The sequence below is a fragment of the Camelina sativa genome, chromosome 13, assembly GCF_030686135.1.
Source record: "Camelina sativa cultivar CO46 ecotype springtype chromosome 13, ASM3068613v1".
NCBI lineage: Eukaryota > Viridiplantae > Streptophyta > Magnoliopsida > Brassicales > Brassicaceae > Camelina > Camelina sativa.
Window position 1 is genome coordinate 12,971,293 of NC_141892.1, and position 27,308 is coordinate 12,998,600.

The 27,308-nt window shown below is 37.2% G+C and overlaps 4 protein-coding genes and 1 long non-coding RNA gene across 6 annotated transcripts; all 5 read left to right on the plus strand.

The window, feature by feature from the left end:
• The first annotated feature begins 1,925 nt into the window (after positions 1 to 1,925).
• LOC104736704 (solute carrier family 40 member 3, chloroplastic) lies at positions 1,926 to 5,593 on the plus strand. Of its 2 annotated transcripts, none has more exons than XM_010456740.3 (12): positions 1,926 to 2,501; positions 2,598 to 2,820; positions 2,914 to 2,977; positions 3,091 to 3,305; positions 3,439 to 3,615; positions 3,699 to 3,773; positions 3,862 to 3,963; positions 4,361 to 4,472; positions 4,567 to 4,713; positions 4,807 to 4,913; positions 5,005 to 5,118; positions 5,197 to 5,593. In XM_010456740.3, exons 1-12 carry the CDS (start codon positions 2,329 to 2,331, stop codon positions 5,491 to 5,493), a joined length of 1,806 nt encoding a protein of 601 aa, XP_010455042.2. In that variant the 5' UTR covers positions 1,926 to 2,328; the 3' UTR covers positions 5,494 to 5,593. The 2 variants fall into 2 exon arrangements, 1 of the variants encoding a protein (XP_010455042.2); XR_015577969.1 differs by having other exon boundaries at positions 2,031 to 2,501; positions 4,365 to 4,472.
• A 3,377-nt stretch (positions 5,594 to 8,970) lies between these two features.
• On the plus strand, positions 8,971 to 9,487 carry LOC104736705 (uncharacterized). Its single transcript, XR_759619.3, has 2 exons — positions 8,971 to 9,093; positions 9,181 to 9,487. It is a non-coding gene; the product is annotated as an uncharacterized LOC104736705 (long non-coding RNA).
• A 169-nt stretch (positions 9,488 to 9,656) lies between these two features.
• LOC104736706 (threonine--tRNA ligase, mitochondrial 1) lies at positions 9,657 to 14,194 on the plus strand. Its single transcript, XM_010456741.3, has 20 exons — positions 9,657 to 10,006; positions 10,108 to 10,345; positions 10,438 to 10,497; positions 10,687 to 10,776; positions 10,936 to 11,010; positions 11,124 to 11,252; positions 11,338 to 11,427; positions 11,513 to 11,601; positions 11,681 to 11,777; positions 11,855 to 11,941; positions 12,053 to 12,137; positions 12,420 to 12,514; positions 12,612 to 12,644; positions 12,731 to 12,817; positions 12,937 to 13,029; positions 13,104 to 13,196; positions 13,297 to 13,518; positions 13,629 to 13,700; positions 13,796 to 13,867; positions 13,969 to 14,194. Exons 1-20 carry the CDS (start codon positions 9,759 to 9,761, stop codon positions 14,062 to 14,064), a joined length of 2,151 nt encoding a protein of 716 aa, XP_010455043.1. The 5' UTR covers positions 9,657 to 9,758; the 3' UTR covers positions 14,065 to 14,194.
• Positions 14,195 to 18,258: 4,064 nt separating this feature from the next.
• Positions 18,259 to 22,619, plus strand: LOC104738228 (putative RNA polymerase II subunit B1 CTD phosphatase RPAP2 homolog). The gene is made up of 9 exons (XM_087481438.1): positions 18,259 to 18,574; positions 18,696 to 19,327; positions 19,417 to 19,632; positions 19,874 to 20,248; positions 20,481 to 21,113; positions 21,219 to 21,409; positions 21,490 to 21,753; positions 22,016 to 22,162; positions 22,250 to 22,619. The coding sequence occupies exons 1-9, from the start codon at positions 18,465 to 18,467 to the stop codon at positions 22,352 to 22,354; spliced, it is 2,673 nt and encodes an 890-aa protein (XP_087337564.1). The 5' UTR covers positions 18,259 to 18,464; the 3' UTR covers positions 22,355 to 22,619.
• Positions 22,620 to 22,725: 106 nt separating this feature from the next.
• On the plus strand, positions 22,726 to 27,263 carry LOC104706998 (threonine--tRNA ligase, mitochondrial 1-like). Its single transcript, XM_087482323.1, has 20 exons — positions 22,726 to 23,075; positions 23,177 to 23,414; positions 23,507 to 23,566; positions 23,756 to 23,845; positions 24,005 to 24,079; positions 24,193 to 24,321; positions 24,407 to 24,496; positions 24,582 to 24,670; positions 24,750 to 24,846; positions 24,924 to 25,010; positions 25,122 to 25,206; positions 25,489 to 25,583; positions 25,681 to 25,713; positions 25,800 to 25,886; positions 26,006 to 26,098; positions 26,173 to 26,265; positions 26,366 to 26,587; positions 26,698 to 26,769; positions 26,865 to 26,936; positions 27,038 to 27,263. Exons 1-20 carry the CDS (start codon positions 22,828 to 22,830, stop codon positions 27,131 to 27,133), a joined length of 2,151 nt encoding a protein of 716 aa, XP_087338449.1. The 5' UTR covers positions 22,726 to 22,827; the 3' UTR covers positions 27,134 to 27,263.
• Positions 27,264 to 27,308: the final 45 nt, after the last annotated feature.

Sequence of the window (27,308 nt, forward strand, 5' to 3'; positions counted from 1 at the left end):
CCCCTGCCAATCAACTTCTGAAGACATTGCCTGGTCCCGGTCACTTGGCTGAGAACGAGCAAATGAGGTTGTCTCTCACGCGTTGCAATCAAGTGTGTCCTCATATGCTCAATACGCTCCCGATGTACCCCGATCTCAACAGCAGCCTTTGCACTCTCTTCCTCCCCGCGATCATCTCGCGCTTTCTTGAGACGCGTTGTCTCGGAATTGAGCTTCCTCTGAGACTCCTTAAGCGAAGCCGTCAGCTCCTTGACGAGCGCATCACCATCCTTGCTTGATTTCTCGGCCTGAACCAACGTTTCCCGGACAAGCGAAGTCTCCCTTCTAGCCGCATGCACCTTGTCCTCGTAGTCGCCAACAAGGCGGTTCGTCCAGCTCATCGCCTAAGTGATCAAGAAAAATAGTTGGATTACGGCTAAGCAAGATGCACATTAAAACAAACTGTAGGATCAGACCCTAACCTGAAACTGCCGACGAACGGTCTCCTCATACGTGGTCGGTTATGTCATCGCTCAAAGATCTTCTGTTCATTATGCAAGATGGATCTAGAGACATGGAATTGTACGCGACGAGATCAAGCATGTCATCGCTCATCGGACTAGGGGGGACCATTGTTGGATATGGGCCTTGTCCCCAACAATTACAGAAGCCCAAACAGAAAACCTTAGAGAGTTTTGGGCCTGAAGTTTTGGATATGGCCCATCTGGCCGCAAGAGCAAACTGGTAATTTTACAGAGGAACAGAGGAAGCCCTAGGTCACTGGCCCACTATATATATCAGATGTCAGTGTTAGAAAAAGGGATCCACTTTTGGAGCAATTAGAGAGAGAAGAGCTTTTATATTCGTATTAACGACGCTTAGCTCCTTAATTGTCATTTTCTGTAAACACTCTCTTCAACTCAACGTTAATAAAAGGACCATTTCCGATTTATCCCCATTAATATTCGTATTATTTATATTGTTGATTTCAGACATCAACATTCCACAATCCTCTATTTCCCAAGTCTCACGTACATTTTGAATCTATTCTCTCTCGGATTGTTCTCTTGGGTTTGGCTTACACCATCACCACCAACCAAGACTCCATTCCTTTTCGACAGTTCTTCCAAAGAGATATTTATTCCTCTCCTCTGGCATGACATGAGTGTAACCTTAAGACGTACGGCACAATGGTAAATTTCCCTGACCAGCCATTCTTACAAGATAAAAACATCCAAATATCCAGTTCTTATTTCTTAGTCTTCGATGAAGTCAGATACACGTCTCTCTTAAATATTTATTGTTTTTTTTTTTTCAAGTTTTGAAAGTGTTCCACATTGATCTATGAAAAATACACCAAAAATATAGTAACAGAAACCGTAATATGTTAATATCATCCCAACAGTATGGAGAACTTGATATTTGACATAAACGATGTTCAGGGTTCCGCTCAGGTTCAATAGTCGGATAATCTCAAATTTGATACATGTTCCATTTCTATAGTTGTGACATTGCATATGATAAAATCAATCACTTTACTTTACCAGTTTGCATGATATCTCAGTTAAATTATTGTATAAAATATCTTATACTCTCATTTATGATAATTCGAAAATCTATTGCAGCAAAACAAATACATTTCAAAAATGTTAATTTAATCTCTTTGTCCCGTACGTAGTACGGGGTAGGATACTAGTTTATTTATAAAACTAAACAACATAACCGGAAACCCCAAAACCAGAATTCCCATGATACGGAACTGTTAATCACGGTTCAAAATTCAATCTCGTTAATCATAAGCGAACTTTATATACCTTACTAACCGATTTTATGACATAATCGAATTCGAATCACTCAAAATCCAAACAATCCGAACCGATTTTCTTATCGGTTTAACTTAACTCCTTTACTCCAAAAATCGAATCACCCCAAACCCCAACCAATCCGAACCAACAAACCCAATATGGCCATGGATGACTGTGGATGATTTGGTTAGCCAGGTGGCTATGCATTAGTGGTTATAAACTAATCTACGTGGCTTAATCTCCCTTACACAAAAACTCTCTCTGCTTTTTTCACGCCCCCCACTTGAGTTGAGCTCTTCCGCTTAACGGCGTGCTTCGCGACGAACCGCCATAGATAAGGTTCTCTCTCTTTTTTTCCTTTTCCCCCTCAGGTTGAATAAAATGATGTGGTGGCGATTAAGTTAGCCATTGGGAGAGACGAGTTTGTTTGCTTTGCATGAGTCTTAGAGAAGACGAAGAGTACGAATTAATTACAACTCCATTAAAAGAGTTCAATTGCTTGAAGAAGAAAGCTTAGGAGAAGAGGAGAGAATCAAATCCCGGAATGGTTGCTTCCATGGCTCTGGTCCGGCACCACTCTCCGTCATTCGATTTTCTGTTTCATTTCCCGGTCGACAGGAGCCGTTTTTTATCGCCGGTGGCGTTTTCTACAGTTCGCCATCGCTTCCCTTCTTGTAGATGGTTAAGTCTCACCTCATCACCTTCATATTCTCGCAGGTTCAAATTCTTGTTTCGAAAAACTCCTGGAATTCAAACAGTTTTGTGATTTTGATCTCTGATGCTGATTGTGAAATTTTCTGTACTCGTGATTAGGTTGAACAGCTTTAATTCAAGGTGTTCGATTATAAACACTGATGTATGTCATGATTTTGTCACTACTACTGATGATGACATCAACGAGGATTTGCCTACTACTACTCCAATTGAGGATCATTCTATTCCAATTGTTCATCTCGATACCAATCTCGCGGTTACTGATTCTCTCAGCTTACTAACCGAGTGTACTTACGTAGATACCGTTTTGACAGCATTGCCCGTATGTTCTTCCTCATTTTTGGTCAAGAACCAGGAGTTTCTAATAGTGTTGCTTGAGCTAATCAATCTTTGGTTTCTTGTTCTTGTGTTATAGGTCTTGTCTGAGGAGGAGCAGACTGCCATTGCAGCCACTCCAGCTCACCCTGAAGGATTATATGGTTAGAGCTCTCTCTCACTAGTTTTCTGAATTGAACTTGCTGAGCAAATGAGATTAAAATGTTTTCATTTTTGGCATTTATCAACATGATGACATTTACTTGGTTTTTATCAGTCTTATATGCGAGTTGTTTGGTCGGAAATTTGGTTGAGCAACTTTGGAATTTTGCGTGGCCGTCCGCCATTGCAATGCTACATCCGAGCTTACTACCTGTGGCAGTCATGGGCTTTGTCACTAAACTGGTGATCATTGCTGGGGGTCCAGTTGTTGGAAAGTTTATGGATTATAGTCCAAGAGTCCCTACATATATCTCGTTGAATGTCGTTCAGGTAATTTTTTAAGAAACATCTTAATGATTCAGTATATAACATCACATATGACTTTGTGGTTACTTTCCTTCAACACCTGTCATCAGACATAGCAGTTAAGTGTCATAAACATAGTTTATATCTACGTGTTCAGGCAGCTGCGCAAGTGCTATCTGCCGGAATGATAATTCATGCATACACTGTTCCTTCCACATCGGCATCGTCTATTCTTCTGCAGCCTTGGTTCTTTGCATTGGTATTCGCAGGGGCCATTGACAGCCTATGTGGAATAGCATCTGGAGTCGCCATAGAACGTGATTGGGTTGTATTGGTATGCTTTCTTTGTGATGCCATTGAATACCTTTTTTCGTCAGTGGAAACACCTACTGAAGTAATTAACTTATCATTTGGTAGTTGGCGGGAATAAACAGACCAATTGCTCTTGCACAAGCAAATGCTGTTCTACACAGGATTGATCTGCTTTGTGAGGTATTGTAATCCTCTTTATAGATGTTTTGTGCTTTCTGCTCCTTTGATTCCATTATTAATCAAATGACAAAATTTTAACCTTAAACAGATTGCTGGGACGATGTTATTTGGCATCCTCCTATCCAAATATGACCCTGTGACCTGCTTAAAGTTTGCTGCCACACTAATGATAGGTTCTTTACCAACCATGGTAAGTAACAATGCCCTATAAACTTTTGGTTACTCTTCTTTCGTCAGTATGGTCTCTGAAGCTAAATAAATGAAACACAAAGCTGCTGTGTTGTATGAGGCTGAACTATGTAGGATCGAATAATCCCTATTTCTTATGGGCCAAATGTCCAACTCTTTTCTTCTTCATCAGACAAGGCTGTCTTTTTTGTTTAGTTTGGATAATTATCATGGTTATTTGAGCTTAAGCCTAGATCCGGTATCATCAGTTTTCTTAACTAGATAAATGTCTTGTCATCAACATTGGAGTGATGCTGTTTTGCTTCAGATCCTAGAAGCAACTTCATTTGAGCATTACCTATTTTACTGGGACTTCTTTCCGACTTGCAACTCTAATAGACAAAATCTGTTTTCTTCAGACAGCTCTTATATGGCTGACCAACAAGTTCTCCTCTGGTGTTCTGGATCGTCCTAAATGCTCCCAGAGCAGCTGTGCTGCTGAAGGACCTCGTTCTGATACCGACAATATTTGTAAGAAGACCTTATTACTTCAAAATGTATGGATAAGCATATTATAAGACTCGAGCATTTAGACATCACAAATACCATTTGCTTTGTTCATCAGTTGATATTGGCATGGAAACTATCAAGCTCGGATGGAAAGAGTATATTCAACAACCAGTTCTTCCCGCTAGCCTCGCATATGTCCTTCTCTACTTCAACATTGTCCTCACCCCAGGCAGCTTGATGACTGCATTTCTAACACAACGATGTATGCTACATTAACTTGGTCCCTCACTTTTCTTTAGTGAAACTTTTTGGGACATTACTCAACAGAATTTACACCAAACTGTCTCTTCAACAGGTGTGAATCCATCAGTTATTGGGGGCTTCAGTGGATTATGCGCTGTTATGGGCGTGGCCGCAACCTTCTTATCAGCAAACTTGGTCAAACGATTTGGCATTCTAAAGGTTGAACTTTGTTTCCGCCATTTAGTCTCTTGAGCATGTGTTGCGTTCAAGTTGGTTAATGTTATTGCGATTGCATTTTAAAACGATGCAGGCAGGTGCAGTAGGATTATTTTTCCAAGCTTCACTCCTTGCTGTTGCTGTTACTGTTTATTGTAGCTCTTCTCTATCCCAAACAAGCCCACTCTTCTTCTTCCTTTCCATGATTGTAAGTTCCTACTCCTCTCTCTATTTTTAACCAGTAAGATTACAGTTACGGGTTGACTGAAAGGGAAACAAAATGCAGGTGTTATCGAGGCTAGGTCACATGTCTTACGGTCTTGTGGGAGCTCAGATTCTCCAAACCGGAATTCCATCGTCCAAGGCCAATCTCATCGGTGCAACAGAGATCTCAGTGGCGAGTCTAGCTGAATCGCTGATGCTCGGAGTAGCCATAGTGGCAAATGACGCTTCCCATTTCGGGTTTCTTGCGGTTCTGTCTCTTTTATCAGTTGTTGCGGCCTCTTTGATATTCTGCAGATTGCTGAGAAATCCCACTGATGAACAAAGACGACTCTTCTCCTTCGACCCTCTCTCACATTGATTTGGAGTTTTTACATTGAAATGTTTTGTATAGTAGTTTCACTTTCACTGTATAAATTATTTATTTAAAGTATAAAGAAAAAAAAAACCATGATTTCTGACTTTAGCGTATCAATTTTAAACTTCAAACTAGGCTTGACCCGCACTATGCCCCTAGGATACTTTTTATAACTATTCTTAAATATATTTAATTATTGAAAATATGTTTTTTTTAACTGAAATAATTATAAAAACTACAGTTTATACAATGTTAAGATAGAAAAATGCACTAATCAATAAAAATAGAGTAATCTCAAAGTCAAGCATAGGATGGCTTATAAATGTTTACATATAAATTGGGTAAAATTAATTATATAAATAGTCTAACTAATCCTAATATATGTTCTATTTATTTTCTTTACTTTTGTGGAAGATATATTAGTATAGTTTGATTTTGTGGTGTTTTTTTGTAGTTTTTACAAATTTAATCACATAATTGTTATATAGTGTTTTTTTGTCTTGTTAGAAAAGTTATTATTTGTCAAACTACATAGACATATTTTTACTTTAATCTGGTTTTGTATGTTATTTTAATACTATTATACTTATGTTGAATAGCATATGGATTAAGTTAATTGTCAAAGTAATATTTAAGTTGTAGATAATTAATTAGTTTTTACTGATTTTAAACTATAATATAAAACCTTCCATTGATTTTTACTACGTCGCGGGGTTATTTTTTATTTTGTTTTTCTTTATAACTATTGTAGTGTTTAGTTTCGTATGTTGTTTGTAATGTAAAATCACTTTTATTTTTTTAAGGATGTTTATGTGTTTATTTTATTTTATTATGTGTTGTTATTTATTTTTATTTTAGTTTTTTTTGTTATGGAATTGTAGAGTACTGTGTAGTGTTTCTTTTTCTTGTTCTAGGATGTATTTGAGGTCCATTTTATTAGTTTTGTTGTTTCGTTATTATTTTTACTTAATTTTGGCTGTTGATTTTTTTATTTAATGACATATACCGTGTGTGTTTTTATTGATTTTTTCTTATTATTATTGGTAGAATTGCTTAATTGGATTGTCTATGTAACATAAAATAGGTACTTGGATTTGGAAAGACTGTTTTCTTTTTTTCTTACATACTTTCACTGTTGTTTATGAAATGTGATTTAAAAATGAAAATAGTTATTTTGAGAAATTTAAACAGCTCCTCCTCATAAAGCTAAGGAGCACAAATCATTATTATAAAGTAAGCATAGTTGTTTTGTGTTTTATTTATCTTATTAGGAATTTTAAATTCTAAGACCACATTATGTAGCTACAAAATCTTTTATTTCATTCTAAAATAATTTTATCTTTTTAAAAAAAAGATTGTATTAGTTTTATTGAATTTACCTTTGAATATAAATTTGCAGAAGCACAGCAATGAGTACACCTACATTCGACTGAGCTTTATCATCACACCTCATACAACCTATGCACAAATCACTGTTATAAAGTAAAAAACAGAGAAAAAGGTATAAAAAATGAGAACTCAATACAATAAAAGTAGGAGATATGCAAAGATACAAATGTCAACATAATGCAATTGTCAAGCTCCAAAACCTGCAACAGATTATATGTGGATGTGGTCAACCCAACTGAAATTGTGGTCTTCGTTTAAAGATTGTAGAACAATACGTTTTTGGGTGTGGTCCACACCGTGTGGAAAACAAAAGAAAATAGTTAAAGGTTGTAGAATGATCACTGACCTCTAACACATGACTATTAGCAATCCAAGTCATAGAAGCGGATGTCATAACCTCACAACTATGAACAATCAACAATGGAAGATGTGCTGAGTTCAAAGAACAAAAGGGAAATCAAGTCAGGAAAAAAGAGAATGAGACAACAGAAATTGAGGGAGCAAAGAAGATATCTAATAGGACCAACCTAAAGAGATATATTGGGCAGTATGAAGCATTCAAAATATGCAGATTAGCAGAAGCCTGGGCTATATGGCGCAAAGCTTCATCACTGAAATAAGAACTGTTAGAAACCGAGGACATGAAATGAGCGCTGAACGAATAGTAACATCTAAAAGCTTATGGCATGAGGCTATATCAAGAAGTTGGAGGAGTGGATAGTTAATCATCGCTTGTGACATATTAATTCTTTTTCATGATAAAGACATGAGTTGTGGACACCTGAAAGAAAGAAAAATAATCTATACAATAAAACAATGATAAAGATACATTGGACAAAACAGAGTTAGTTTACAATCAAGATAAAATCAGATGCTGCTGCAAATACGCTACAAGGATGTTAAAGCAGAGTTTACAAGCTTGGTTTCAAAATTCTAAAAGATGATAAGGTCACACCTCTACACAATTTCATTGAAAAATCAAAACTTTATTTTCGACCAGTTTATATCAAGTTCCATTTTTTAGAAGGTTCTTCTTTCAAAGGAAAACATAGCCAAGAAAAAGGAGTTAGAGAACTCACGCAAGCCAGAGTACACTTTGCCACGCTGGTGATGCGAATCATGATCAGCTTCCTCCATGTACTATCCTCAGTAGCAGCAGCCGCAACATTGCTACTTTCTCCCTGAACTGATGTAACCGAATTTCAGAGGTCCATAAGCATTCCAATTCAGCCCCAGTGGCTTCACCTTCCTCCTCCCTCGCCAGCATCTCGCACACAGCCTCCAACATGGGACTTTGGGTGCCCTCTCGTTTTCACCAAAATTCAAAAATCGCCATCGCCGTGATTGTTCTCCATGGTCATTGCTAAAGAAGATTGTTTTCCACTTTCACGATTAATAAGAATCAAAATTGAAGATGAGCGATGTTTACTGAGATAGAAAGAAATAAAAAAGGATACAATGTCTGAGATTGTTTATCCCTAAAATTAACTATGACAACCTGTCCCGCGGACCCCACTAGCCCACTGCTAGTCGCCCTAACGGACCGTCCGTGGACCCCGTTAGCCCACCGCTAGTCGCCCAAACGGACTCCAAGCTGGCCCTGCGGGCATCGATCCTAACCCATCATTGTGGATATCCCAATCCACCAATAGGTTATTGGTGCGCCAGGCGTTCCTCGAACCTTGGTCCCCACCCTTTAACAACCTTCCCACAGTTGGGGCAGCTAGCAGTGAGGCTAGTGGGGTCCGCGGACGGTCCGTTGGGGCAGCTAGCAGTGAGGCTAGTAGGGTCCACAGGACGGATTGTTACATTAACACCCAACAGATTAGAGCTGATTATAGATTGAAATCCAACAGATTACCCTAATCCAATCTCTTCTTTAGATTGAAATCCAACAAATTACCCTAATCCAGTCTCTTCTCTGTTTCTGTATTTTCAGAGTGATGGTTGTTGAGTCTCGAAATATGGTGAAGCAAAAAGAGAAATGGGAAGGTAAGATAGAATAATGACATGTAAGCAAATTAAAGATGATGTGTATTAATTGTTATAATTTGATTGGGTATTCATTTTATTTGATGCGTCAGTCTGTGCTTGAAAGGGGCAGTTCCATCATTTAAGATTAAAGAATGGCTTGTGATAGTTCTTCTTTTTTTGGACGCATTGTCTGTATCACGTATCCCTCGGATTGCACCTTATATATCTAACAGAGACAAGGTTAGTTACAGTCAAGTTGAACATAGTAGTAAAGGGTGAAATCTAAGTGACCTTAATCTGTTGATTATGTTTGTGAAAAAATATCAGATTTTGGAAGGAAGTGGAATAGGAAACGAAGAGTATGAGACAATGAAGGATATCCTGTTACCACTAGGCCGCGTTCCTCAGTTTGCTACCCGAAGCGGAGCGTAGACAAAGCCACCGTTTGGTAGAAGAAATCAACTTAAGAAATATGAAAATAGAGGAGTATAATTTTGAAGCCATTTGATGTTGAGTAAGATCTTCAAGTCACTTAGAACAAAGATTTGTCGCATTTCAATTTTATAAATGGTTTACAGACTTTGTGCTGTTCCTTTTGTAAAAATTTGTTATATAAAAAACATCACTTACTCTTCTTCTTGTATTCTGTGTATTGGAGAGGATTTGAATGGTAAAAACTCACTTAGTTTTTAGAAAACCTTCATACTAACTAAACCGGTCGCACTCTAATTATTTTTCTAAACCGATAATTAAACGGGATAATTACACAATCGATTTCAAAAACCGGGAAACCGAAATCACCCAATTTTAGGTCGGTTTGGTTCGATTTTGTTTTCTACTGATGGGAAGGAGAAAAAAAAACCCTAGAGGTACACAGATAACATAAACCTTTGCAACGGCTTTTGATGCTCCTTCGTCTTACGGCTCGGTCTATTCGTCGTTACACCTCTTCTTCTTCTTCTTCTTCTTCTTCGTCTCTACCAGCTCTCTTCTCCTCTGCGTCATCGTTTTGTACTGTTCCATCAATGGCAGCTAATCATCCAAAGGATGAGGCGTATCTTTCCGCCGTCATCCCGAAACGTATCAAGATTTTCGAGCAGATCCAAGCCAATCAACTCGAGAAGCTCAAGTCCTTACCTCACGATCCGATCAAGTAAATACGATTTGCTTATGTGCTACTCTGATTTGTGTGTCTAAGGTTTTCAATTTGTTCGTTGAAGATTGATTTTGATTTCTGGCGTTGTGTGTGTTTAGGATTACTTTGCCAGATGGGAATGTGAAAGAAGGGAGGAAATGGGAGACAACTCCAATGGATATTGCTGCTCAGATTTCAAAGGGTTTGGCAAATTCTGCGCTGATTTCAGCGGTCGATGATGTTCTCTGGGATATGAGTAGGCCACTTGAAGGTGACTGTAAGCTTGAGCTTTTCAAGTTTGATAGCGATAAAGGTCGTGATACTCTCTGGCATTCTAGTGCTCACATTCTTGGTCAGGTATAAGAGTTTTATCTTATCTGATTTTGGAAAAAGTTTTGCTAGTGGTGAACGATTCGTTTATGGTAGATGTGGGTGTGATCTTGTTGCAGGCTCTCGAACAGGAGTATGGGTGTCAACTATGCATTGGACCATGTACAACGAGAGGAGAGGTAAGAGCAGCTTGTTTGTGCTAATTGTTACTTGTTTGTATGTCATGTTCCATCATTTGTTAGGATGTTTCTTTGGCACTAAGAATAGAAAAAGAAAGGTGGAAATCATTGGTCTTGTTGTTTGTAAATCAATGAAGTGTTGTGCAAATGTGGCTATCGCTGATGTTAGTAATGAATTTGTTATTGCAGGGTTTCTACTATGATGGATTTTATGGTGACTTGGGCCTGAACGACAATCACTTTCCTAAAATCGAAGCAGGTGCTGCAAAAGCTGCTAAGGTATCGTTTCCTCTTTAGTCTGATATCTTATTCGATTATCTTGAAGCTTTCTTACAATATATGTTGTAAAATAGTTGGTTCGTTTCTCAAACCTATTAATGAAAATTGAATGATATGTGTCACCCAAATTTTAGTCATATTTTTCTATTTACATCTCAGGAAGCACAACCATTTGAAAGGATTGAAGTGACAAAGGATCAGGCACTCGAGATGTTTTCAGAGAATAATTTTAAGGTTGGTTAAGCTGTGGATAAATATCATTCAATTTTGTTATGCTCCCTTAACTTTACGCGTATTTCTGTCCTCTTACGTTGTTTGGACTCATTATTCTACTGTTAATCTTCTAGGTTGAAATCATCAATGATTTGCCTGCGGAGAAGACCATTACTGTCTATAGATGTGGCCCTTTGGTGGATTTATGTCGTGGACCGCACATACCAAACACTTCTTTTGTTAAAGCGTTCAAGTGTTTGAGGGTGATTTGCTATTGTATCTCTAGGAGAGCTACGTATGTACAGATTATAGTTTGTTTTCTTATGCTGACAAATGTATTTTTCTTAGGCTTCATCAGCTTACTGGAGGGGTACCAAAGATCGTGAGAGCTTGCAGAGAGTCTATGGGATTTCTTATCCTGATCAGAAGCAGCTGAAGGTACTCATATTTCTTGAATATTATGGCAGCTACGCTGTATCATAAGTATGAATAATATCTGTTATCTTTGACTTGGTCGTTACAGAAATATCTTCAATTTCTAGAAGAAGCCAAAAAGTATGACCACAGACTATTGGGCCAAAAGCAGGAACTCTTCTTTAGTCATCACCTCAGGTATTTCATTGCTAATATACTGTGTTTTCCTCTTTGTGTTTCACTGTACATACATATATTAACCATCCTTGAGCTTCAGCCCTGGAAGTTATTTCTTTCTTCCACTCGGCACTCGTGTATATAACAAGTTGATGGACTTCATTAAGAAGCAATATTGGCAAAGGGGTTACACAGAGGTTTTCCTTAGCTCTCTCATCTCATTTATTTAATATACTTGTTGAGTGGGGATCGCTAAATAACCTTGCACTGGCAGGTCATTTCACCAAATATGTACAACATGAGTCTGTGGGACACATCCGGACATGCTGAAAACTACAAGGATAATATGTTTACGTTTGATGTGAGAGGACATGGAAACCTTAAGAGTCTCTTTGACTCTGTTACTTTAGCAAAGCAGCTCTCTAAGTTATATTCTGCGTATGAATGACTTATCAGAATGTTCCTTATGTAGATTGAGAAGCAAGAGTTCGGGCTGAAACCTATGAATTGTCCTGGTCACTGCTTGATATTCCAACATAGGGTTCGGTCATATAGAGGTGTGACTCTGTTCCTTTTGTGCTATTTGATATCACCAAAAATTATGAATAATATTAGTTGTAGAAATTAAAGTTCACTCCATGAAAGTCTGTCAAAACTTGTGGATTACACAGTGCTGACTTTTTCAATGACAGGAGACTTGTTCCAAAGTGTAATTTGTATTTTGTTATCTTCAAGGACTATGGCTAATGTTTTCCCTTTATAAATCTTACTAAAGAAGTTGTCTGTCATTTATCTGGACTGACGCCATCTTTTGGCTGCTTATATTATCTGATCTGTAGAGTTACCTATGAGACTGGCTGACTTTGGAGTGTTACACCGCAATGAGGCAAGTGGAGCACTTAGTGGGTTGACTCGTGTCCGACGGTTCCAGCAGGTAGATTTTGTATCCTTGTTTACTATAGTTTATTATCATTTTTCCCTTTCCATGTTGCATGTTTGATACTTAATATAATGTTCGCATACTTTTTCAGGATGATGCACACATATTCTGTACAACGGAACAGGTTTGTGATATATGTGTCTTATCTGGTACTGTCGGAGCTCCTTTTCTCCCAGTTTTTTTGTTATACTTAATGTCATCTATTTGCAGGTTAAGGAAGAAGTGCAGGGTGTGTTGGAGTTCATTGACTATGTGTACAAAATTTTTGGGTTTACCTATGAGCTAAAACTTTCAACGGTACCATATTTGATGATTTATTTACCAGTGCATCTACCAAATCTTATAGTCTTAGCGTGACATGTTTATAGCGTGACATGTTTCTATAACCTTTATTTGCATGTTAATTTAAATTTCAGAGGCCAGACAAGTACCTTGGGGATGAGGAAACATGGGATAAAGCTGAAGCGGATCTCAAAGAAGCTATAGAAGCTTTTGGAAAGCCATTAGTGGTATTGGCATTTGTTGAAAACTCAATTCTATTCCCAAAAGTCTGTATTCATTCTAATGTGTGCTGTTTTGGCAGTTGAACAAAGGAGATGGTGCATTTTATGGCCCAAAGATAGACATCACAGTTTCTGATGCAATGAATAGGAAATTCCAGTGTGCTACTTTACAGGTTATGCTCTGAAACTTTTTTTAGTTTTTTCTGTTCTATGCATTTCCATTGCTGTAATCAGTGCAGGAGTTGATTGTATGTTTCTTGTTGCCTCTATCAGCTTGATTTTCAACTTCCGGCTCGCTTCAAATTGGAATACGCAGCTGAGGACGAAGCGCAGAGGGGTAAACCTGTAATGATACATAGAGCCGTGTTGGGATCTGTGGAACGTATGTTTGCCATATTGTTGGAGCATTACAAAGGAAAATGGCCTTTCTGGATTAGTCCGCGCCAAGCCATAGTTTGCCCTATATCAGAGAAATCTCAGAAATATGCAGAAAAGGTTAAGTTTGTGGCTTTGGCTGTACTCTTTTAGTTAGCGCCTGTGGTTCGCGTTGACTTATTTGCAGCATCTAATCTCTAGCGTTTCTTTTGGCACATTCATTCAAACAGGTACAAAAGGAAATTCATGATGCTGGGTTCTATGTGGATGCCGACTTAACAGACAGGAAGATCGATAAAAAGGTAACAATATTGGATCATATTCCCATTGTTGTTCTCTGGTTGGCTGGTAATTCTTAATATTGACTTGAGTAATGATGATCGTGGTGTGTCTGTAGGTGCGTGAAGCTCAGCTTGCGCAGTACAACTACATTCTGGTCGTGGGTGAAACTGAAGCAGCTACTGGACAGGTTAGACGGCCATCCATATTTAGAGTCTCTCGAGTTTAATTAATTTTGTTTTGTGTGAAGACATTTAAGACCAATTGTTTGTTGGACCTTCACATTTTCAGGTGAGTGTTCGTCTGAGAGACAGTGCAGCCCACTCGGTGAAGAGCATTGAGGATTTGCTGGAAGAATTTAAGGCCAAGACTGCCGAATTTGTATGAGATCCAACTCCTGAAACTGAAGTCATGATAGGATGTGTTTTTGTTTTTGCAAATTAGAGTCGGACCAGATTTGAAGTCTTTTTATCTTTTTCATTCAACCATATTAAAATTTCGATTACTTTCAGCGACATTATTCTGTTTGCTCTCCTTTAAATTCAATTTCATGGAAAAATAACCAAAACGATGTTAGAAAACTAAGAACGTTCGCACTTGCAGAGATTATTCTATCCTTCATTTTTTCTCTTGCGGTTCTCAAGATATTAAAACTGCAATCTCAAAAACGATTTTGTAAAACTTGAGAAACTAGATATTCTGTTATGGTGTTCAATTGATAACCAAGATAGGTCTAAAATACAAATTTGAGATTATAATTTGTGAATTTTGGGTTTATGTTCGTATTTGAATTTCAGAGTATAACTAGTATAACTAAGTAAAACTAGTATAACTAAGTCAAACTAGTGTGATTTTAAAATACAAGTACAACTAGATAAAACTAGTAAGACGAAATGGTTTCAGCAGGATTCACAGAGAATGACTCAACAACGATGAACGAAAATTGTGATTTTTGGGTTTATGTTTGTATTTGAATTTATGGATATAACTAGGTAAAACTAGTGTAATTTTGAAATATTAGTAGAACTAGATAAAACTAATAAGATTTTCTATGTAATACTAGTATGTAAAACTATCCGGTAAATTAGAGAATTTGGATCATTCAGTAGTGTAGAGATGAAATAGTTTTAGCAGCATTCACAGTGAACGACTCAACAACGACGAACAACTCAACAACAATAAGTAGAAACAACGGCGACGATGAATGACTCAAAGACGATGAACAACTCAACTGCGAGCGACCTCTGTAACCAATTCAGGAAGAAGAAACAACGGTGATGAACGACTGAACGATGATGAGCAAATCAACGACGAGCGATCTCTGTAACCAATTAAGGAAGAAGAAACAGCGGAGATGAACAACTCAACAATAATAAGAAAATCCAGAATGACAGCAGCGATAAACCAACTCGGGAAGAAGTACAAGCCAACCGTGAGCGACTCCATCGACTCCATGAATAAGTAGTTGGATTTGATTGAATAAGTAGAACTAGATAAAACTCATTCGGTTTGGTTAAGAAGAGATTCATGATTTGTTTGTTCTGCATCTTATTTGTAATTGAATTTTTGGGTTTTAAGTAATACTAGTATATATAGGTATAACTAGTATGTTTTTGTAATGCTGATAAAACTAGATAAAACTTGTCGTGTTTTATTTGTAATTAACCGTTTGTTGCAGAGACAAAAAAATAAAACCACACGTGCACCTGAAAAAAAAATCTGAATTGTATTGCCACGTATGCAATATATGTGTTCACACTTAGTGTTCACACATAGTTATACCAAGTATAATAGTTGTACCAAAATTGCAAATAGTCCTACTTTTGAGGTTTTTTCATTTAATTAGTTTTATCCACTCTTAAAATTATATTTTTTAGTTTTACAGTTGATTAAAGTCTATTAACATATAATTATGAGTTTTTTATGCATTCATATGTTTAAAACCTACAATTGTATAATTTTGTCATTCTAACTTGATTATTATTTACAAAGTGACCTTACAAGTATAAGGAAACACGTGTTTAGGTTCTTACATAACAACCCAAAATTCATATATTTTTTTAAAATTTCATTCTTAATAATCATTTAAACATTACTTTTGACGTTTACTTGTACAAACATTATTATGTTATCTATAAAATCATTTTATGGATTTTCAATTCAGTTTTACCAGTTTTATCAGTTTTATCTTTGTTATAGATATTTTACTCTATTATGACAGAGCAAATATACACATCAAGAGAAAGGAAAATCAAACATTACTAAAATTTTAAAATAAGTTTTACAATAGTTGAGACATAACCAAGAAAGTAGTAGTACAAACCAAAAGATCAACACATGAATCAAACAATGGTGTTAGGTGCAATTTCATCATCCTTTGAATGTTGCTCAACTGCAATTTAACGTGACTTTCAACAAACCCAAGCTTCTTTTATATTCTTCACATGTGTCTTGAACATTATACTATATATAAGACATTCAGGCTTAAAATATATGTTGACGTTCTCTCCCATTTTATCCTACCAAAAAAATTCTAAAAAATACTCAATTAGTAATACTACTAGTTTTACTGGTTGTACTACATTAATCAGTTTTACCACTTTTACTAGTTATACTACATTTACTAATATTACCAGTTTTACCAATTTTACCCAGTCCGGATAACTGAAAATTGAATAGTTTGGCATTCTAATCTCTACAATTCACTACGATTCAACAGTAAAATTCATTTCTTATCAACTAAATAGCTCAATAGACCCATAACACATGGTAAAACACCCAATTTGCTAAGCATCTCAAGCAAAATCCAACCTAAATTTCCAAAATCCAAAACCTAACCCTATTCATCAAAAAAATTATTCTTATGTTGAAGAACACACTTGTATTTTGAAGAAAAGCTTGATACAACTCGGAAAAGGTGAAGAAACGGTGGCAATGGAGAGCTCCGGTGAAGAACGACGGCGACTGAGGAAGAGAAGAGATCGGTAATGATTTTTTTTTTGGTTTTATTTGTTTTTTAAAATAAAATAAAAAATAAAAAATTGAGAAAGGAAAGAAGGGTATTTTAGTCTCAACATATTTCATTAAATGAAAGGGGTATGCAAAATAGAGAGAGAGATAGGAGATTTGTAAAAAATTTATTGGGAGTTTTGAGATAAATTCTCGTGAGAAACATTGTAGTTTTATTGTATTGATTTGAGAAAGAAAAATACTTAGGTTCACTCCTAAGGTGAACCCTTTTGTTCACTTTCTTATTTTCAACCAATCAAAATCTTCTATACATTATTTTATTTAAAAAAATAAATCAAAATTATATTAAAACGAATAACAAATTAAGGTAACAAAATTTTGTATACTTTTAATTAAGGAAAGTTAAATATTGGCTTGGGTTAGATTTTACAATTACAACAAAATTATGTGTCGGTTTAGGTTTACAATTGAGATGGTTAGAGTTTAGATTTTATAATTAGAACAAAAATTATATGTCGGTTTGGGTTTACAAATCAGATGATTAGGGTTTAAATTTTACAATTAGAATGAAATTATATGTCGGTTTGGGTTTACAAATGAAATGGTTAGTGTTTAGGTTTTACAATTAAAATGAAATTAGATGTGGGTTTGAGTTTACAAATGAGATGATTAGGGTAGGTATGCCCACGATTACGGTTATCACTGTTACGGTTAATTAACCACCGGTTACGGTTAGAAATTTTGTTTAACCTTAACTATAACTGTTTAATAAAGGTTAAATGGTTACGGTTAAATACGGTTCCGGTTGAAGCGGTTATGGTTATATACGGTTAAGGTTATTTGATAATTTGATACGGTTGATATTATTTGATGATATAATATAATTGAAATTATTTATTTATAATTATTATGTTCTTTTAGTGTACTCATATTTCTTTATATTATATGATTCATATTAAATAAATAATTATTAGTATATTTTGTTATATTTTTAAAATGGTTACGGTTAACAAATTACGGTTTAACTATGCGGTTAACCAACGGTTTTGATATGGTTACAGTTAATTAACGGTTATGGTTAATATAATTTAACCATATATTTACAGTTAACGGTTGCGGTTTTTAACCATTTTATACGGTTACGGTCTGATTACGGTTCAAATATGGTCTGGTTATGGTCCGAAATACGGTTACGGTTTAATTTTGGTCATGCCTAGATTAGGGTTTAGATTTTACAATTAGCATAAAATTATATGTCGGTTTGGGTTTGCAAATAAAATGGTTAGGGTTTAGATTTTACAATTAGAATGAAATTATGTATCGGTTTGGATTTATGAAAGACTAGTTTGAGTTATTAATCTTATAATAATATATACAAATTTTGTTTCCTTATTTTACTGTATAAGGAAATGAATGAATAGACTGACATGTCAAATTATTATTAGTTAAAATAAATAGAAGTGAAAAAGGGGTTCACGTTAGAGGATGTGATTAGGTGACCTGATTTGATGAAGACTAAACCGGTTTCAGCAAACCGAGAATTAACGGGATAATTTCGCAATCAATTTTGAAAACCGGAAAATCGAAATCACCCAATTTACGTCGGTTTGGTTTCGATTTTGTTTTACCACCCTTCCCTGATGAAAAGAAAAAACCTAGAGAGTAGAGGGTCATTTAGAACAGAGAGAACATAAACCTTTGCCAAACGACTCGCTCGCTTTTCATTTGTTATACAACTTCTTCTTCCTCTTCTTCTTCGTCTCTACCAGCTCTCGTATCGTCTTCATCTACGTTTTTTGTTTTGTACTGTTCCGTCAATGGAAGCTAATCATCCAAAGGATGAAGCGTATCTTTCCGCAGTCATCCCCAAACGTACCAAGCAGATCCAAGCCAATCAACTCGAGTCTCTACCACACGATCCAATCAAGTAAATACGACGCGTATTTTCATATGTATCACTGCGATTAGTATCTCCAAGGTTTCAATTTGTTTCTGGAAGATTGATTTTGAATTTTGGTGTTGTGTGTGTGTGTGTGTGTGTTTTTTAGGATGACATCGCCAGATGGGAATGTGAAAGAAGGAAAGAAACGTGAGACAACTCCAATAGATGATCAAGTAATCGCCATTAACGATGCGGTTCACAAGCTTCAGCTCGCTATGCTCGACGGTATCACTGAGCAGAACCAGCTCTTCGCGGCGGGGAAGTTAATTTCTCGATTAGACTACGAAGATGTCGTCACTGAACGAACCATCGCTAAGCTATGTGGTTATCCTCTTTGCCAGAGATTTCTCCCTTCCGATGTTTCTAGAAGAGGAAAGTATCGGATTTCGTTGAAGGAGCATAAGGTTTACGATTTACAGGAGACGGGAAAGTTTTGCTCCGCGGGTTGTTTGATTGATAGCAAAACGTTTTCGGGGACTTTGCAAGATGCTCGTACCTCGGAGTTTGATTCGCTGAAGTTGAATGAGATTTTGGCGTTGTTTGGTGATCCGGAAGTGAAAGGTTCTTTGGATGTGAATAAGGATTTAGATTTGTCTAAGCTTGTAATTCGGGAGAATTTTGAAGCGAGAGGTGGAGAATTGTCTTTAGAGCAGTGGATGGGTCCTTCTAATGCTGTTGAAGGTTATGTTCCTTTGGATCTAAGTGATTGCAATTCAAGAAATTGCAAAGACATAAGTGGTAAGTTCGATGATGAACTATGGAGTGAAAAGATTGTTCAGCTACCAAATGATTGATCAATGTATAATATAACTTTTTGGTTTTGGCAGATTCCAAGGCTACTCAAAAGAATCAAGAGAAGCATGAGAACCCGCCTTTTAGCGAGATGGATTCCACTAGCACAGTAATTATGCCTGATGAATATAGTGTTTCAAAGCTTCTACCGCAAACCAAACATGCTTCTCCTGTTGGGGAATCTGATGATGGCAAAGGGAAAACAGTTATGGGGGAGCAAACTGTAGTTCCTCCCACACAAAAGAAATCAAGTAAGCACTAAGGAGCTGTTAAGAGTAGGCTTTACGACCAGCATAATGTAGCCATAAATATTACTTAGTCTTTCTTAAATGTATTTTGTTGGTATCATGAATGACTTTTTTTATTCTTCTGGGAGCCTGAGATCATGTGATGGTTATTGGGCTATTTCTGCTGATGCTTGGGGCAGTAAATACTGTTTTCAATGCTCTCTATTTTTCTGGATGATCTTGAGTGTGTACTGTGCATTTGCAGGGTTTCTTCGTGTAAAAGAAAAGGAAAAGAAGTCGTTTGGGGTTGATGGGATCGATTTTGCGAGCTTTGGGTTTGATAGGATGGGTTGTGTGAGCTCTGGTACTGGAAGTGATGGACACAGCGTTGAATATAGTGTGTCTAAGCAACCACCATGCTCAACAAAAGACCCTATGGGTGGTCAATTAAAAAAGGATCATAAGACTTTGGATGGAAAAAGTTCTCTAACAGGATCCTCTTCTGCATCTAAGAAGAAAAGTTTGAAGCTTCCAACACAAGCCAAACAAGCTACTCATGGAGGGGAATCAGAGGATGGCAAAATGAAAACAGTTATGAAAAATTTTGGACAAACTGCAGTTCCCCCCAGGAAAAAATTGGGTAAGAGCACTTAGGAAGCTATAAAGATAGTTTGGGCTTAAATTCAAGAAATCGCTGAGAAATAATCTGTAATTCTGTATATGTTACCTTTTTTTCATTTTGAAGTACTCATCTGGTATAAAAAATGAGTTTCTTTATTCCTTGGGTGTCTGAGTTGTTCTAATTATTGTTAGGGTGTTTTTGTGCCTGTGTGACTCTGTTTCTAATATTGAAGTCTATTGTGCATATGCAGGTTTTTGTAATGATCCTGAAATAGAGAAGGACATTAAGAATTTCGGGTTTGATGAGATGGGTCTTGCGAGTTCGGCTATTATGAGTGATGGATACGGCGTAGAATATAGTGTGTCTAAGCAGCCACAATGTTCGATGGAAGATTCTCTTAGTTGCAATCTAAAAGGCGGTCTTCAGACTTTGGACGGAAAAAGTACTCTATCAGGATCCTCTTCTGGTCCTAATACGAAGGGCTCGAGGACAAAACCAGAAAAATCAGGAAAGAAAAAGATTTCTGTTGAATACCATGCTAATTCTTATGAAGATGGTGAAGAAAACCTTGCAGCTGATTTGTCCGAAATACACAAAGTTCAGGATGTGTGTTCATCAAGTGAAACCGTTACAACGTCATGCCTTAAAACTTCTGGTTGTAAGAAGCTTAGCCGTTCGGTTACTTGGGCCGACCAGAATGATGGCTGTGGTGATCTTTGTGAGGTTAGAAACAAAGATATCGCCGCAGGTCCTAGCCTGTCTTCTACTGATACAAAGGATGTCAATAGTTTATCACGCCTTGCATTAGCAGAAGCCTGTGCTACAGCATTAAGCCAGGCTGCTGAAGCTGTATCTTCAGGAGATGCAGATGCAAGTGATGCCAGTAAGTCCATAGGAGGTGTTACTTATGTAATGACACACTTTGGTGTCCATACGTTGTGGACTTGCATGAGTTACTAAATTGTGCACTTTGACATGTTTTATATAGCTGCAAAAGCTGGAATAGTTTTGTTACCAAGTGCACATCAACTTGATGAAGAGGTTAGTGAGGAACATATCGAAGACGAAGATGAATCAACGCTTCTGAAGTGGCCAAATAAGCCCGGTATTCCAGATTCTGATTTGTTTGACCGTGATCAATCGTGGTTTGATGGACCTCCCGAGGGCTACAATCTCACAGTAAGTCTCTTATGCATTTAAATTTACTCGCCCATTAGGACTCCGTTGAGCTAAACTTACTGGTCCTTCTCCTTCCTCAGTTATCAAGTTTTGCTGTGATGTGGGATTCACTGTTTGGCTGGGTATCATCGTCCTCTCTGGCATACATATATGGGAAGGAAGAGTCTGCTCATGAGGAGTTCTTATCAGTTAACGGGAAGGAGTACCCTCGGAGGATGATCTTGGGAGACGGGCTTTCCTCAGAGATCAAGCAGACAATTGCTGGGTACCTTGCCAGAGCTTTACCCAGAGTCGCCACTTATCTCAGGCTGCCAATAGCGATATCCGAATTAGAAAAGGGACTGGTACTTTTCCAAATTCTTTTTCTGTTATTAGTCTACTAATAAACCAAAACAGCCAATCCTAGTTAAATTAGTGATTTGTTCCCTGTCTATCTTTGTAAAATGTAGCAATTAATCCTAGAACAAAACCTTAGGTTTAAAGTATGGAATCATATTTGAAAATATAAACTCTTTATCAAGTTTCTCATGAGAATATTGTGAAACTTATGCTTGGAAGTTTATATATAGTTCTCAGTGATATTGGTTGTGATTTGTTATTGAGCAGGGAAGCTTGTTGGAAACAATGTCGTTAACAGGGGCAGTTCCATCATTTAAGATTAAAGAATGGCTTGTGATAGTTCTTCTTTTTTTGGACGCATTGTCTGTATCACGTATCCCTCGGATTGCACCTTATATATCTAACAGAGACAAGGTTAGTTACAGTCAAGTTGAACATAGTAGTAAAGGGTGAAATCTAAGTGACCTTAATCTGTTGATTATGTTTGTGAAAAAATATCAGATTTTGGAAGGAAGTGGAATAGGAAACGAAGAGTATGAGACAATGAAGGATATCCTGTTACCACTAGGCCGCGTTCCTCAGTTTGCTACCCGAAGCGGAGCGTAGACAAAGCCACCGTTTGGTAGAAGAAATCAACTTAAGAAATATGAAAATAGAGGAGTATAATTTTGAAGCCATTTGATGTTGAGTAAGATCTTCAAGTCACTTAGAACAAAGATTTGTCGCATTTCAATTTTATAAATGGTTTACAGACTTTGTGCTGTTCCTTTTGTAAAAATTTGTTATATAAAAAACATCACTTACTCTTCTTCTTGTATTCTGTGTATTGGAGAGGATTTGAATGGTAAAAACTCACTTAGTTTTTAGAAAACCTTCATACTAACTAAACCGGTCGCACTCTAATTATTTTTCTAAACCGATAATTAAACGGGATAATTACACAATCGATTTCAAAAACCGGGAAACCGAAATCACCCAATTTTAGGTCGGTTTGGTTCGATTTTGTTTTCTACTGATGGGAAGGAGAAAAAAAAACCCTAGAGGTACACAGATAACATAAACCTTTGCAACGGCTTTTGATGCTCCTTCGTCTTACGGCTCGGTCTATTCGTCGTTACACCTCTTCTTCTTCTTCTTCTTCTTCTTCGTCTCTACCAGCTCTCTTCTCCTCTGCGTCATCGTTTTGTACTGTTCCATCAATGGCAGCTAATCATCCAAAGGATGAGGCGTATCTTTCCGCCGTCATCCCGAAACGTATCAAGATTTTCGAGCAGATCCAAGCCAATCAACTCGAGAAGCTCAAGTCCTTACCTCACGATCCGATCAAGTAAATACGATTTGCTTATGTGCTACTCTGATTTGTGTGTCTAAGGTTTTCAATTTGTTCGTTGAAGATTGATTTTGATTTCTGGCGTTGTGTGTGTTTAGGATTACTTTGCCAGATGGGAATGTGAAAGAAGGGAGGAAATGGGAGACAACTCCAATGGATATTGCTGCTCAGATTTCAAAGGGTTTGGCAAATTCTGCGCTGATTTCAGCGGTCGATGATGTTCTCTGGGATATGAGTAGGCCACTTGAAGGTGACTGTAAGCTTGAGCTTTTCAAGTTTGATAGCGATAAAGGTCGTGATACTCTCTGGCATTCTAGTGCTCACATTCTTGGTCAGGTATAAGAGTTTTATCTTATCTGATTTTGGAAAAAGTTTTGCTAGTGGTGAACGATTCGTTTATGGTAGATGTGGGTGTGATCTTGTTGCAGGCTCTCGAACAGGAGTATGGGTGTCAACTATGCATTGGACCATGTACAACGAGAGGAGAGGTAAGAGCAGCTTGTTTGTGCTAATTGTTACTTGTTTGTATGTCATGTTCCATCATTTGTTAGGATGTTTCTTTGGCACTAAGAATAGAAAAAGAAAGGTGGAAATCATTGGTCTTGTTGTTTGTAAATCAATGAAGTGTTGTGCAAATGTGGCTATCGCTGATGTTAGTAATGAATTTGTTATTGCAGGGTTTCTACTATGATGGATTTTATGGTGACTTGGGCCTGAACGACAATCACTTTCCTAAAATCGAAGCAGGTGCTGCAAAAGCTGCTAAGGTATCGTTTCCTCTTTAGTCTGATATCTTATTCGATTATCTTGAAGCTTTCTTACAATATATGTTGTAAAATAGTTGGTTCGTTTCTCAAACCTATTAATGAAAATTGAATGATATGTGTCACCCAAATTTTAGTCATATTTTTCTATTTACATCTCAGGAAGCACAACCATTTGAAAGGATTGAAGTGACAAAGGATCAGGCACTCGAGATGTTTTCAGAGAATAATTTTAAGGTTGGTTAAGCTGTGGATAAATATCATTCAATTTTGTTATGCTCCCTTAACTTTACGCGTATTTCTGTCCTCTTACGTTGTTTGGACTCATTATTCTACTGTTAATCTTCTAGGTTGAAATCATCAATGATTTGCCTGCGGAGAAGACCATTACTGTCTATAGATGTGGCCCTTTGGTGGATTTATGTCGTGGACCGCACATACCAAACACTTCTTTTGTTAAAGCGTTCAAGTGTTTGAGGGTGATTTGCTATTGTATCTCTAGGAGAGCTACGTATGTACAGATTATAGTTTGTTTTCTTATGCTGACAAATGTATTTTTCTTAGGCTTCATCAGCTTACTGGAGGGGTACCAAAGATCGTGAGAGCTTGCAGAGAGTCTATGGGATTTCTTATCCTGATCAGAAGCAGCTGAAGGTACTCATATTTCTTGAATATTATGGCAGCTACGCTGTATCATAAGTATGAATAATATCTGTTATCTTTGACTTGGTCGTTACAGAAATATCTTCAATTTCTAGAAGAAGCCAAAAAGTATGACCACAGACTATTGGGCCAAAAGCAGGAACTCTTCTTTAGTCATCACCTCAGGTATTTCATTGCTAATATACTGTGTTTTCCTCTTTGTGTTTCACTGTACATACATATATTAACCATCCTTGAGCTTCAGCCCTGGAAGTTATTTCTTTCTTCCACTCGGCACTCGTGTATATAACAAGTTGATGGACTTCATTAAGAAGCAATATTGGCAAAGGGGTTACACAGAGGTTTTCCTTAGCTCTCTCATCTCATTTATTTAATATACTTGTTGAGTGGGGATCGCTAAATAACCTTGCACTGGCAGGTCATTTCACCAAATATGTACAACATGAGTCTGTGGGACACATCCGGACATGCTGAAAACTACAAGGATAATATGTTTACGTTTGATGTGAGAGGACATGGAAACCTTAAGAGTCTCTTTGACTCTGTTACTTTAGCAAAGCAGCTCTCTAAGTTATATTCTGCGTATGAATGACTTATCAGAATGTTCCTTATGTAGATTGAGAAGCAAGAGTTCGGGCTGAAACCTATGAATTGTCCTGGTCACTGCTTGATATTCCAACATAGGGTTCGGTCATATAGAGGTGTGACTCTGTTCCTTTTGTGCTATTTGATATCACCAAAAATTATGAATAATATTAGTTGTAGAAATTAAAGTTCACTCCATGAAAGTCTGTCAAAACTTGTGGATTACACAGTGCTGACTTTTTCAATGACAGGAGACTTGTTCCAAAGTGTAATTTGTATTTTGTTATCTTCAAGGACTATGGCTAATGTTTTCCCTTTATAAATCTTACTAAAGAAGTTGTCTGTCATTTATCTGGACTGACGCCATCTTTTGGCTGCTTATATTATCTGATCTGTAGAGTTACCTATGAGACTGGCTGACTTTGGAGTGTTACACCGCAATGAGGCAAGTGGAGCACTTAGTGGGTTGACTCGTGTCCGACGGTTCCAGCAGGTAGATTTTGTATCCTTGTTTACTATAGTTTATTATCATTTTTCCCTTTCCATGTTGCATGTTTGATACTTAATATAATGTTCGCATACTTTTTCAGGATGATGCACACATATTCTGTACAACGGAACAGGTTTGTGATATATGTGTCTTATCTGGTACTGTCGGAGCTCCTTTTCTCCCAGTTTTTTTGTTATACTTAATGTCATCTATTTGCAGGTTAAGGAAGAAGTGCAGGGTGTGTTGGAGTTCATTGACTATGTGTACAAAATTTTTGGGTTTACCTATGAGCTAAAACTTTCAACGGTACCATATTTGATGATTTATTTACCAGTGCATCTACCAAATCTTATAGTCTTAGCGTGACATGTTTATAGCGTGACATGTTTCTATAACCTTTATTTGCATGTTAATTTAAATTTCAGAGGCCAGACAAGTACCTTGGGGATGAGGAAACATGGGATAAAGCTGAAGCGGATCTCAAAGAAGCTATAGAAGCTTTTGGAAAGCCATTAGTGGTATTGGCATTTGTTGAAAACTCAATTCTATTCCCAAAAGTCTGTATTCATTCTAATGTGTGCTGTTTTGGCAGTTGAACAAAGGAGATGGTGCATTTTATGGCCCAAAGATAGACATCACAGTTTCTGATGCAATGAATAGGAAATTCCAGTGTGCTACTTTACAGGTTATGCTCTGAAACTTTTTTTAGTTTTTTCTGTTCTATGCATTTCCATTGCTGTAATCAGTGCAGGAGTTGATTGTATGTTTCTTGTTGCCTCTATCAGCTTGATTTTCAACTTCCGGCTCGCTTCAAATTGGAATACGCAGCTGAGGACGAAGCGCAGAGGGGTAAACCTGTAATGATACATAGAGCCGTGTTGGGATCTGTGGAACGTATGTTTGCCATATTGTTGGAGCATTACAAAGGAAAATGGCCTTTCTGGATTAGTCCGCGCCAAGCCATAGTTTGCCCTATATCAGAGAAATCTCAGAAATATGCAGAAAAGGTTAAGTTTGTGGCTTTGGCTGTACTCTTTTAGTTAGCGCCTGTGGTTCGCGTTGACTTATTTGCAGCATCTAATCTCTAGCGTTTCTTTTGGCACATTCATTCAAACAGGTACAAAAGGAAATTCATGATGCTGGGTTCTATGTGGATGCCGACTTAACAGACAGGAAGATCGATAAAAAGGTAACAATATTGGATCATATTCCCATTGTTGTTCTCTGGTTGGCTGGTAATTCTTAATATTGACTTGAGTAATGATGATCGTGGTGTGTCTGTAGGTGCGTGAAGCTCAGCTTGCGCAGTACAACTACATTCTGGTCGTGGGTGAAACTGAAGCAGCTACTGGACAGGTTAGACGGCCATCCATATTTAGAGTCTCTCGAGTTTAATTAATTTTGTTTTGTGTGAAGACATTTAAGACCAATTGTTTGTTGGACCTTCACATTTTCAGGTGAGTGTTCGTCTGAGAGACAGTGCAGCCCACTCGGTGAAGAGCATTGAGGATTTGCTGGAAGAATTTAAGGCCAAGACTGCCGAATTTGTATGAGATCCAACTCCTGAAACTGAAGTCATGATAGGATGTGTTTTTGTTTTTGCAAATTAGAGTCGGACCAGATTTGAAGTCTTTTTATCTTTTTCATTCAACCATATTAAAATTTCGATTACTTTCAGCGACATTATTCTGTTTGCTCTCCTTTAAATTCAATTTCATGGAAAAATAA